Source organism: Bufo bufo, chromosome 4, assembly GCF_905171765.1.
Source record: "Bufo bufo chromosome 4, aBufBuf1.1, whole genome shotgun sequence".
Lineage (NCBI taxonomy): Eukaryota > Metazoa > Chordata > Amphibia > Anura > Bufonidae > Bufo > Bufo bufo.
The window spans coordinates 246,850,306-246,863,548 of NC_053392.1; the positions used below are offsets into that span (position 1 = coordinate 246,850,306).

A 13,243-nucleotide genomic window follows, 5' to 3' on the forward strand; every position below is an offset into this window, starting at 1 on the left:
GGCATTTATTTTTTTACCTTTTTTTTCAGTCTGCGCATGCGCATACCGGAAGGACGGATCCGGCATTCCGGTATTCTGAATGCCGGATCCTGCACTAATACATTCCTATGGGAAAAAATGCCTGATCAGGCATTCAGGCAAGTCTTCAGTTTTTTTTAGCCGGAGATAAAACCGTAGCATGCTACGGTTTTCTCTTTTGCCTGATCAGTCAAAACGACTGAACTGAAGACATCCTGATGCAAACTGAACGGATTACTCTCCATTCAGAATGCATGGGGACATGCCTGATCAGTTCTTTTCCGGTATAGAGCCCCTGTGACGGAACTCTATGCCGGAAAAGAACAACGCAAGTGTGAAAGTAGCCTAAAAGGTTCACCATCACTGACCTAACCCCTCAGGTGAACGCTGTAAAAATAAATAAATAAAAACTGCTAAACAACAAATTTTTTGGTCACCTTGCCCCATAAAGTTAAATAATGAATGATCAAAAAATCGTATGTACCCAAAAAATGTCACCTCTTCCTGCAAAAAACGAGACCCTGCACCGGATGATCGGCAGAAAAATAAAAAGAATATGGCGTTCAGAAAATGGAGACACAAAAAACACATATTTTTTTTCAAAAATGCTTTATTATGTAAAACTGAAACAAGCAAAGAAAGTAGAAATATTTGATATCATTGCGTCCATAACTATTTGGTCTATAAAAATAGCACATGATCTACCCTGTCAGATGAATGTTATAAAAAAAAAAAACGGTGCCAAAACAGCAATTTTTTTGGTTACCTTGCCTCACAAAAAATATATAGCAATTAAAAATCATATGTACCCCGAAATAGTACCAATAAAACTGGCACCTTATCCCCTAGTTTCCAAAATGGGGTCACTTTTTGGGAGTTTCTACTGTAAGGGTGCATCAGGGGGGCTTCAAATGGGACATGGCATCTAAAAACCAGTTCAGGTAAATCTGCCTTCCAAAAGCCATACGGCGCTCCTTTGATTCTGCGCTCTGCCGTGTGCCCTTACATCAGTTTACGACCACATGTGGGGTGTTTCTGTAAACCGCAGAATCAGGGTAATAAATATTGAGTTTTGTTTGGCTGTTAACCCTCGATATGTTAAAGAAAAAAATGGATTAAAATGGAAAATCTGCCAAAAAGAAATTTAGAAATGTCATCTACATTTTCCTTTCATTCTTGTGGAGCACCTAAGGGGTTAACAAAGTTTTTAAAATCAGTTTTGAGTAACTTGAGGGGTGTAGTTTCTACAATGGGGTCATTTATGGGGGGTTTCTACTATGTAAGCCCCACAAAGTGACTTCAGACCTGAACTGGTCCTTAACCGCCTCCGGACCGCCTAATGCAGGATCGCGTTCCGGAGGCGGCAGCGCTGCGCAGAGTCACGCATATACGCGTCATCTCGCGAGACGCGAGATTTCGCTCAAAGCCGGCCCGCGCATGCGCATCGCGGGCCGGCAAAAGTTAAAGGACAATTTCGTCACCAGCCTGCCAGCAACGATCATTGGCTGGCAGGCTGGCGATTTTCAAAAAAACAAATCACAAGCCATATAACAGATCATATTAGTAAATATGATCTGTTATATGGCTTGTCTGCTCCTCTGCTGGTCCTTTTCGTCGGTTGGATCCAGCAGAGGAGCAGGCTTCACAGTGAGTAGCACCAACACCACACTTTAGCCCCAGATCACCCCCATCACCCCCAATTAACCCTTTGATCACCCCTGTCAATCACTAGTGAAAGGAAAAAAGTGATCAGTGTAAACTGACACTTTCTTTTTTCACTAGTATTGGCTGTTAGGTTTTAGGATAGTTTAGGCCCCTTGGTTAGGTAGTTAGCGATCGGTTAGCGCCCAGCCCACCGCACCGCAGTCCCTTATTCGCTGATTAGCGTATCGCTAATCAGCATTTGTACTTTTATAGTATCTGTAAGTGATCAAAACTGATCACGGTCAGATCTATAATAGTATTAGTGTCACTTTAGTTCGCCCTCCACCCAAAACGCAGTGTTTGCCCGATCAGACCTGATCGGTCGCCCACACGTGCGTTCACCCACGCCCGCCCCACCGCAGTGACAAAAAATTATTTTTTTTTGATCACTGCACATTCACTTTACACGCACTGCGGAGATAAAAAAAATCAGTTTTGATATTTTTTATCAACCGCAGCGGTCTCCAGTACTTCGCTAGCCTCCCCTTTGTAAGACAGGCTTGCTTTTTTTCTTGGGTAGTCTCAGGGAATACCCCTAAATTTAGTAGTCCAAATGGCAAACAGGGGGTATTCTTCTGAAGAGGCCTACAGGATTCTGACCCAGTCGGATGAGGAATGGGAACCCTCATCTGACGAATCTAGCTGGTCAGAATATGAACCTGTAGAAAGCAGTGGCTCTCTGACCCAAAGTTCGGACGAGGAGGTGGAGGTCCCTGATAGAACCAGGCGTACCCGGCCCCGTGTCGCTAGACCACAGGTTGCGCAGGATCCGCTTCAAGAGCAGCAGAGTGGGGCTGGCGCTGTCGGATCACGTGGTGAGGCATACACCAGCAGCGCAGTTCTCCCTGGACCTAGTACCAGCACTGCCGTACAACATGGTGAAGTGGCGAGCACCAGAAGGGCAGTTGAAGGTGGCACGTGCAGTAGTTACCCCGTCGCAGCCACCGCACAGACAGGCCCGTAGAGCCCCTAGAATCCCTGAGGTGCTGGCAAACCCTGATTGGCAGTCACCAACTTCAGCCGCACCTGTAGTTCCCCCTTTCACCGCCCAGTCTGGAGTTCGAGTTGAGACGGCTCAGATCGGTTCGGCCCTGGGATTTTTTGAGCTGTTCTTGACTGCAGAGCTCTTTTACTTAGTCGTGGCAGAGACAAACCGGTATGCCACACAATTTATATCCGCCAACCCGGGAAGCTATTATGCCCAGCCTTTCCGGTGGAAACCAGTCCAAGTTTCCGAAATTAAAATTTTTCTGGGCCTTCTCCTCAACATGGGTCTAACTAAAAAGCATGAATTGCGGTCATATTGGTCCACGAACCCGATTCATCACATGCCCATGTTCTCTGCTGCTATGTCCAGGGCACGATTTGAGGCCATCCTCTGTTTCCTGCATTTTAGCGACAACACCACCTCCCGTCCCAGAGACCACCCAGCTTTTGACCGGCTCCACAAAATTCGGCCCCTCATAGGCCACTTCAACCAGAAATTTGCAGATTTGTATACCCCCGAGCAAAACATCTGCGTAGAAGAGTCCCTAATACATTTTACCGGGCGCCTTGGCTTCAAACAATACATCCCAAGCAAGCGTGCCCGGTATGGGGTCAAATTGTATAAGCTCTGTGAAAGGGCCACAGGCTATACCCACAAATTTCGGATCTGTGAGGGAAAAGATCAGACCCTGGAGCCGGTCGGTTGCTCTGACTACCTGGGGAGCAGTGGGAAGACAGTCTGGGACTTGGTGTCACCCTTATTTGGCAAGGGGTACCATCTTTATGTGGACAATTTCTACACAAGTGTGGCCCTCTTTAGGCATTTGTTTCTAGAACAGATTTGCGCCTGTGGCACCGCGCGAACTAGTCGCGTGGGCTTCCCCCAACGGCTCGTTACCACCCGTCTTGCAAGGGGGGAGAGGGCTGCCTTGTGTAACGAAGAACTGCTCGCGGTGAAATGGAGAGACAAGCGTGACGTTTACATGCTCTCCTCCATTCACGCAGACACGACAATACAAATTGAGCGAGCAACCCGTGTCATTGAAAAGCCCCTCTCAATCCACGACTATAATTTGCTCATGGGAGGGGTGGACTTCAATGACCAGATGTTGTCTCCGTATTTAGTTTCCCGACGCACCAGACGCTGGTATAAGAAGGTGTCTGTATATTTAATTCAATTGGCTCTGTACAATAGTTTTGTTCTCTACAGTAAGGCTGGGAGAACAGGATCCTTCCTCAAATTCCAGGAAGAGATCTTCGAGAACCTCCTGTATCCAGAAGGTTCCGTGGCCCCATCCACCAGTGTAGTTAGCCGTCTACACGAGCGACATTTCCCCAGTGTCGTTCCTGGTACCTCAACCCAACCGTCACCCCGAAAAAGATGTCGTGTCTGTAGCAGGAGTGGAATAAGGCGTGACACCTGCTATTTCTGTCCTGACCACCCTGCCCTATGCTTTGGAGAGTGTTTCCGGAAGTACCACACCCAGGTACACTTAGCATAGGGATTGCATCTCACAGGACAGGCACACAGGGCTATTAGGGCCCTTTTACTCACAGCTGCTGCAAACCTCTCCTTTTACCTGGGATAAAGTGCATAACGTACTTCGCCACATCTTTGGGCGATTTGCGCTTTGCACATTGTCCCATGGGGAAGGAGAGGTTTGTTCTATAAAGGTAAAAAAAAAAAAAAAAAAATTACCGGTAAGTAAAAAAGTTAACGTTCAGTTAAAAAAAGTTTATATGTTCTGTTCAAAAGTTAATAAATTTATTGCGTTGCGGCCTGGTTTTTTCTTTTTTGTTTAGTTTTTTTTACCTTCCAGGTGGACCAACCGATCGACTAGCTGCAGCACTGATGTGCATTCTGACAGAAGCATTGCGCTGCTGTCAGATTACACGCAAGTCGGTGTATGCGGCGCTGCAAGACGAGATTTCTCCTCTGCAGTAAAAGATACGTTTGCCGAGGCATATGAGCTGAGGAGGTGGCGGTGTTCATATACTTTGGCAAACACTTTGTATATATAAAAAAAAAAAATCCCGGCAAGGATTTATTCATCCACATCGATTGATGTGAATGGAGAAATCTGGTTTGCCAGGGCATACGAGCTAAGTGGGTATGGATGTTGGGCGGAGCTCCTATGTCCTGGCAGACGCCTTTCCCCTCCTTTTTCTTTTTTTGGCAGAGATTTTTTTCATCCACATTGATCGATGCGATTGAAGAAATCTGTGCCGTTCATTTTTTTCTTTCAGCCCAGAGGCTGAACGGAAAAAAAACATCTCATTACCCGTATGCTCAATATAAGGAGAATAGCAGAAACTCCTAATGCTGGCCATACATGTAATGATTGTGGAGACCCTCAAATGCCAGGGCAGTACAAACACCCCACAAATGACCCCATTTTGGAAAGAAGACACCCCAAGGTATTCGCTGACGGGCATATTGAGTCCATGAAAGATTGAAATTTTTGTCCCAAGTTAGCGGAAAGGGAGACTTTGTGAGAAAAAAAAACAAAAAATCAATTTCCGCTAACTTGTGCCAAAATTATTTTTTTCTATGAACTCGCCATGCCCCTCATTGAATACCTTGGGGTGTCTTCTTTCCAAAATGGGGTCACATGTGGGGTATTTATACTGCCCTGGCATTTTAGGGGCCCCAAAGCGTGAGAAGAAGTCTGGTATCCAAATGTCTAAAAATGCCCTCCTAAAAGGAATTTGGGCACCTTTGCGCATCTAGGCTGCAAAAAAGTGTCACATGTGGTATCGCCGTACTCAGGAGAAGTTGGGGAATGTGTTTTGGGGTGTCATTTTACATATACCCATGCTGGGTGAGAGAAATATCTTGGTCAAATGCCAACTTTGTATACAAAAATGGTAAAAGTTGTCTTTTGCCAAGATATTTCTCTCACCCAGCATGGGTATATGTAAAATGACACCCCAAAACACATTCCCCAACTTCTCCTGAGTACGGAGATACCACATGTGTGACACTTTTTTGCAGCCTAGGTGGGCAAAGGGGCCCATATTCCAAAGAGCACCTTTCGGATTTCACCGACCATTTTTTACAGATTTTGATTTCAAACTCCTTACCACACATTTGGGCCCCTAGAATGCCAGGGCAGTATAACTACCCCACAAGTGACCCCATTTTGGAAAGAAGACACCCCAAGGTATTCGCTGATGGGCATAGTGAGTTCATAGAAGTTTTTATTTTTTGTCACAAGTTAGTGGAATATGAGACTTTGTAAGAACAAAAAAAAAAAAAAAAAATCATCATTTTCCACTAGCTTGTGACAAAAAATAAAAAGTTCTATGAACTCACTATGCCCATCAGCGAATACCTTAGGGTGTCTACTTTCCGAAATGGGGTCATTTGTGGGGTGTTTCTACTGTCTGGCCATTGTAGAACCTCAGGAAACATGACAGGTGCTCAGAAAGTCAGAGCTGCTTCAAAAAGCGGAAATTCACATTTTTGTACCATAGTTTGTAAACGCTATAACTTTTACCCAAACCATTTTTTTTACCCAAACATTTTTTTTTATCAAAGACATGTAGAACAATAAATTTAGAGAAAAATTTATATATGGATGTCGTTTTTTTTGCAAAATTTTACACCTGAAAGTGAAAAATGTCATTTTTTTGCAAAAAAATCGTTAAATTTCGATTAATAACAAAAAAAGTAAAAATGTCAGCAGCAATGAAATAACCCCAAATGAAAGCTCTATTAGTGAGAAGAAAAGGAGGTAAAATTCATTTGGGTGGTAAGTTGCATGACCGAGCAATAAACGGTGAAAGTAGTGTAGGTCAGAAGTGTAAAAAGTGGCCTGGTCATTAAGGGTGTTTAAGCTATGGGGGCTGAGGTGGTTAAAAAGTGGGTTTTGGAAATTCTTAAAAATTTTAAGAATTGCTTCTACAATTCTAAGCCTTCTAACGTCCTAAAATGATTCCAACATAAAGTAGACATATGGGGAATGTTAAGTAATAAAGATTTTATAAGGGTATCACTTTCTGTTTTAAAAGCAGAGAAATTGACATTTTGAAAATCGTGATTTTTTTTTAATTTCTTGTAAATTTTTGATTATTTTATAAATAAAGGTGAAATATATCAACTCAAATTTATGAAGTACAATGTGTCACGTGAAAACCGTCTCAGAATGGCTTGGATAAGTAACAGCGCTCCAAAGTTATTACCACAAAAAGTGACACATGTAAGATTTGCTAAATTAGGCTCTGTCAGGAAGGGGGAAATGGCCCAGATGTGAAGTGGTTAAGAAGTTAAATCCTGTCCTTGTCCATTACTCTCCTATGTATATGCCACCTTTTTATGATGCATGATACTCATAAACATGTTATTCCACTCATTTCCCACACAGGACTTGAAAGCAATGAAAAATCAATGTGGTAGAATTATGTATTCTTTTTTTTTTTTTTTTTTCCAGAGTGGTCCTTTGAGTTTGGATTTGTAATGCCCAATTCGGTAAACACCTGGCAGTCTATGATAGAAGCAGCACCAGAGTCTCAAATGATGCCAGCTAACGTTTTAACGTAAGAACGCAGTAAAATATACTGATATGGTGGAAAATTTCCTGCAATACCATTATTGAAATCTCACTCCTTCGCATGTCATCACCGGGTGGGCAAACGGTGCATGCGCAGTCCAATCACGGATTCAGCTGCCCACATTCGCACATTGGTGTTATATGACGCATTGCCAGGTCCTGTGGTAATGTGCGCATTTCAGGAGCATAGACACTGACATAGGCAGGACACTCGGCTTCCTTACAGAAAGTTAGGGAAGTAGTTATTCACTAGCAACGCCAAGGGGCCAAGACTTTTTTATGTTTGTTGGCAAGGGGGCCGAGTGTGGGCGGGGCCACATTCATTATTATTTATCTAATAATGCTGTAGCTTTCATTCTGGTGCACAAACTGCCTGAGGAGGCCCTATCAAGACTGGAGTAGCACACGCCGGTCTTGATAAATCTGGGCCTAAGTTTCTAGAAAATGCTAAGGTGGTCATTTCCTATCCAGAAATACGCCTATATTAGTGTCTATTCACACGTCCACAATTCTGTTCCGCATTTTGTGGAACGGAATTGCGGACCCATACATTTCTTTGGGGCCGCACGATGTCTCCTGCCCGGATCCAGAAATGCGGTTCCACACTTCCGGGTCTGCAATTCTGTTCTCGAAAAAAATAGAACATATCCTATTCTTGTCCGCAATCAAGATTAGGCATATATGCGGACAAGATTAGGCATATTCTATTATAGTGCCGGCGATGTGCGGTCCGCAAAATGCGGAGCGCGCATTGCCGGTGTCCGTGTTTTGTGGATCCGCAAAACACATACGGATGTGTGAATGGACCCTTAGGCGTATTTCTGGAGCAGATTGCGGCGCAAAGGTCCTTTTACACATTATACTACATTGTACTGTTCATTTCCATGGTTATGGCTACCCTGCAATCCAGCAGCCGTGGCTGTGCTTGTACACTATAGGAAAAAGCCCAGCCACTAGAGAGACAGGTGTCTTTTTCCTATAGCGTGCACAGCCACTGCTGCTGGGTTGCAGTACTGGCCGTAACTCCTAGAAATTAGCAAAAGTGCCTTGTATTAACTTTGTCTACATGATAAATGCCATTTGCTGAAGTGAGACAACCCCTTTAACCCCTTGGTGACCACCAATATGCCTTTACGGTGGTCACTAAGATGCCTTAGGCTGGCCTGCCGCCTTTTTACGGAGGCCCAGTCTAAGTGCAGCACGGGTTTCCGGTGCAGTGGAGAGCGAGGGCTTGGCTCTGACATGAGAGCCGCCCCAGGCCTGCTGGTAAATGTCAGTATAGCACTGAGAGTAAAATACAATACACAACGGAATAGAGCATTGTATTTTCGAAGTGATCAAAAGATCGCCTATTATAGTCCCATTCAGGGCCGCTGATAGAAATCATGGGGCCCCGTACAGCATACATGACGGGGCCCCCTTCAGCTCCACCCCCTGATCCCTCCTTCAGCCACACCCCTGGCCCCGCCCTTGGCCCCTCCCCAGACGCCGCCTTGAAACAACATGCAGATTTGTCTACAAGTGATATTTATGGCGCTGGGGGGTCGTCTGTGAATGGCGCTGTTATGGAGGGGATCTGTGGATGGCACTGTTATGGAGGGGATCTGTGGATGGCACTGTTATGGAGGGGATCTGTGGATGGCACTGTTATGGAGGGGATCTGTGGATGGCACTGCCCCATTAAGAAATTTGTCCCCCCACACTGCCCCCATTAAGAAATTTGCCCCCCACACTGCCCCCATTAAGAAATTTGTCCCCCCACACTGCCCCCATTAAGAAATTTGTCCCCCATACTGCCCCCATTAAGAAATTTGTCCCCCCACACTGCCTCACAAATTTGTCCCCCACACACTGCTTCATATTATGAAATTTCCCCCCCACCTTGTACTTGTCCGCTGATCTGCTAGGCTGCTGCGCTTCGCGGGCATGAGTTCAACTTCAGTCACTTGACAGCGCAACCTCCCGCCGGTCTCGCGAGATTACGCACGTAACGCACCGCACGACTGGGTTGGCTGTCAAGTGACTGAATTCATGACCGCGCAGCGCAGCAGCCTAGCAGATTAGTGGACAGACAAGTACAAGGGGCGTGGGGAATAGCATTCGGGGCCTGGAATGTTTTGACCTAAGGACGCTCCCACCCGACACTGCCGCAAGTACTTGTGGCGGTGTCGGGTGGGAGCCAGAGCGAGGCCCCCACCAGCGCGAGGCCTTAGGCGGTGGCCTAAGTGGCCTAATGGAAGAGCCGCCTCTGGGCTCGGGAGTCGGCAGCCCGGGCCCCCCTGCCAGCCGGGCCCGGTACAACTGGGCCAGCTGTACTGGCCTATCAGCGGCCCTGGTCCCATTTGAAATAGTTATTGTGTTATAGTTAGTGCCTTATATTAACTTTCTCTACATGTTAAATGCAACTTACTGAAGTGAGACAACCCCTTTAATAAAAGTTAATCAGTAAGTTATGTGTACCCCAAAATGGCACTATTAAAAATTACAAGTGGCCCCACAAAAACAAGCCTTCATACGACTGCATCAACGGAAAAAAAAAGTTATAGCTCTTTGAAGACGACAATAAAAAAAAAAGAAAATAAATTGCTTGGTCAGTAAGGACCAAAACAGGCTGGTTACTAAGAGGTGAAGGTGCAGCAATGAATGACTAGCAGAAGTCATACTGTACATAAATGAAGATGTAATAGACACCAATATTACTTAAAAGGATTCTCCAAGATTTAAAGGGGTTCTCTAGAATTAGTGACTCTATCGGGCCTGTAGAAGTGAAGGGATGTGAAATGTCCATCTCCTACACCGCTTGCTGCAACCTTAATTTTATGTGAAGAATAAAGGATTAACTATTGATGAGTGCCGCAATTCACGCTTCGATTTTTATATATTTTTTCTTCTTCCCGGAGAACCCCTATAACATTGATCTGTCCCTAGGATGAGTTATTAATATCAGATCGATGTTTGGGAGTACTGGAACTGCACAGCTATGTCCATGGTGTATATCGGATGAAGCTGATTACTTCAGCGCTGCTCCCATTGAGGTGAATAGAAGCAGTATGGATACTGCTTTAGGCCCTTCCTTTATTTAAAAGTTAACTTTTATTAGGTATACATTAAAAAACAAAAACAACCCCTAAAAAAACCAGCCCAAAACTCCACAACACGTGTCTGACTGCAATTCTCTTAGTCTTATATAAGATGTCTGTCTTGACGTAGGGACCTAATGGAGGTCCTTCTTACTTACGGTTCATATATTCATTTCAGACACAACTTTTCGCCATATATGATGTATAGGACCAGTAACTTATATGATTCTCTTTTAAAGGCAGAGGATCCATGTATGTATAACTCTTCTACCAGGGAAGGAACCAGGAGGCATATCTGTCCCTGCACGGTCCCTCGCCTACCCCTGCCTACAGGCAGAGCACCCGCCCCAAAAGGCGCGACCCCTCCTCTCGGTGGCTAAGCCCTCTCTGATCACTATTGATGCCCTGTCTGTGTAGCCTTTGGTCCCAAATCGTCGAAAAATACAAAAACTTGACAGACTATCGGTCCAACAGTTAAGGGTCCATTCACACGTCCGCAATTTCATTCTGCATTTTGCGGACCGGAATTGCGGTACCATTAATTTCTATGGGGCAGCACAATGTGCTGCCCGGATACGGAATTGCGGATCCGCACTTCCGGGTCGGCAATTCCCTTCCCGAAAAAAATAGAACATGTCATATTCTTGTCCGCAGTTGCGGACAAGAATAGGCATTTTCTATAAAGTGACGGCGATGTGCGGTCCGCAAAATGTGAATGGACCCTTAATAAAAAAGACTTTGAGTCTCAAAAAAAGAAAAAAAAAAAAAAGGGGTGCTTATAAGACCATTAAATTCTCCTTATTCGGTATGTCCCAGGCCTTGAGATAATGGTCTTGAGATAAGGCCAACGGACAATTGTCAATAGCCCAAGCATCCCTCTTTCTTAGAATATGTCCCTTAAATCAGAGAAACAAAAGTGTATGCCCACGTACGTCACTTCTTTGATACATTCCAGATCATACAATGATAAGATCAGGAATAGGGCAAACTGTCACTCGTAAGCAATTCAAATATTTATCTTCAAATACGTCCCAATACGTATAGAAGCAGTGATGGGCTCTGTTCTGTATAACGTGGATGGAGCTGTGTAGTTCCTTCTCCCAACAGTTGATCTGATCTGGGTGATCTTGATGAGCTGTCCTAGGAGAAACCCTGCGGTAGCAGCTCATAGTCTAGATACATTTATGAATGTGATATACTGTATATTGATATATCTGAGTTGTGCTGCAATTTAACAGTTTTCTTTTTTTCTCAATTTACAGTGGTAATGTCATCATAGAAACTAAGTTCTACGATGCTGAACTTCTTGTCAGTACATCAAGGGTCAGGCTCTTCTATGTTTGAAGACTAAGGAGTCCGTTGATACGTTTTTTTTACCCACCTCCATTCTCTTTACATTTTTTCTCTTCTGGGGAAGGAAAAAAATATTTGTTGGGTGCTGTGGACTTGAATGCAGTACAGGACTATACCCATGTTTGCAGACAGAGAGGCATGGACACACCATGCTGCACACTGCACGTGACCCACATGGAGCAGAGTTTGTTTTATTCAGCTATTCTTTGACTTCTGCGTCCTCCACCACTATTAGTGATCGTTCACAGACTGCTAACTTGTATATTTTCTTTTCTCAAACTGTTACATGATGTAATATGATCATTTCTCCCGACTAAAGGGTTAGGCCACTGTAAGCTCAAGTACATCCAAAACCACGACGAAGCCACAGGCTGCACAATATATACCTCTGGCATTCTCTTGTCCTAAAATAAGGGTTTCATTGCACTTATTGTACCATTCATGCTACATGATCTGAAAGACTATGGAGACTGTGGCTGGAAAACTGACATCTCGTGCTCAGAGCGTGAAATGTTTCTAAAGCATTTATCATTGGTGAGAGACCTGACCTCAAAGCCTCATGGTCCTGAAGTGGCTAGAATGGTGTATTTATGCCCAGCCATTGATTGGAGCTATATGTATAGATATAATATTTAGGCAGGGGTATGTACAGGTATATACATTTAGAACAAAATGGTTCATAACGCTTTCAGTATTAAAACTTGCATCTAAAAGCCTCAAACCGTTTTTCGATAAAATATGAAACTTGTACCTCTGGTAATTGATGTACTAAGGTCTTACAGTGGCATCCCATTACCAGGGAAAGTGAGCATATTTTACCCTCAGATTGCGCCATATCAGGTCATGCCCCTTTTTATATTGCTTTTGTGCTTTAATTACTAAATTAGTCCATTGGGTTAAGATATAATACTGTCAAATTCAATGTGTAGTTTAAATAGACATATTTTAAGTTATTCTACTTTATTTATTATATATACACGGCCCCTATTACCACGAAAATGTCCATTCATCTCATCAGTAGGGGTTATGGAACTAGAATGCATTATCTGAAAGTCTGAATAAAGACATAGCTTTTAAAAACTCATCTTGAATAAACATGAGCATGGTCTCACTGGGGTAATTAGTAAAATGGAGCTTCTATGGTCATTTAGCATACCAATATATTCACAAGTGCAGAAATTTCTGCATCTCGGAAGGTTCCATTGATCTGAATGGGGCTTTGTTGGGACAAGCGCATGGATTTCGGCAAGCATCATTCAATTGAATGGGACGGTTAAAAATAAGTTCAGCAAAATTATGAAGTGTGAAGCCACCTTAAAGGAGTTGTCCTAGTTATGAAAAAAAAAATATATAGCACTGAAAATCTAAATGGGCAGCAATATATAACTAAGCTAAGCAAGTTTTATGCAAAAAAAATAAATATATATATTTCCTCATTTCCCTGGTTCTTTTCTGGCCCTTTGTTTACATGCAATAAAAACAATCTCTGCCCCTCCCCCTGCTCTGCTAAGGGAGTGGCTACAAGTGCTGCCCTGAGTGACATGTCTG

The 13,243-nt window shown here is 43.9% G+C and overlaps 1 protein-coding gene across 1 annotated transcript in view; it reads left to right on the top strand.

The window, feature by feature from the left end:
* Positions 1 to 12,987, top strand: part of PDE6D (phosphodiesterase 6D) — an 84,376-nt gene extending 71,389 nt beyond the window's left edge. The window contains exons 4-5 of the mRNA XM_040428441.1: positions 7,143 to 7,248; positions 11,605 to 12,987. Coding sequence (XP_040284375.1) covers positions 7,143 to 7,248; positions 11,605 to 11,686 — 188 coding nt within the window. The 3' untranslated portion in view covers positions 11,687 to 12,987. The remainder of the gene's footprint in view (positions 1 to 7,142; positions 7,249 to 11,604) is intronic.
* Positions 12,988 to 13,243: the final 256 nt, after the last annotated feature.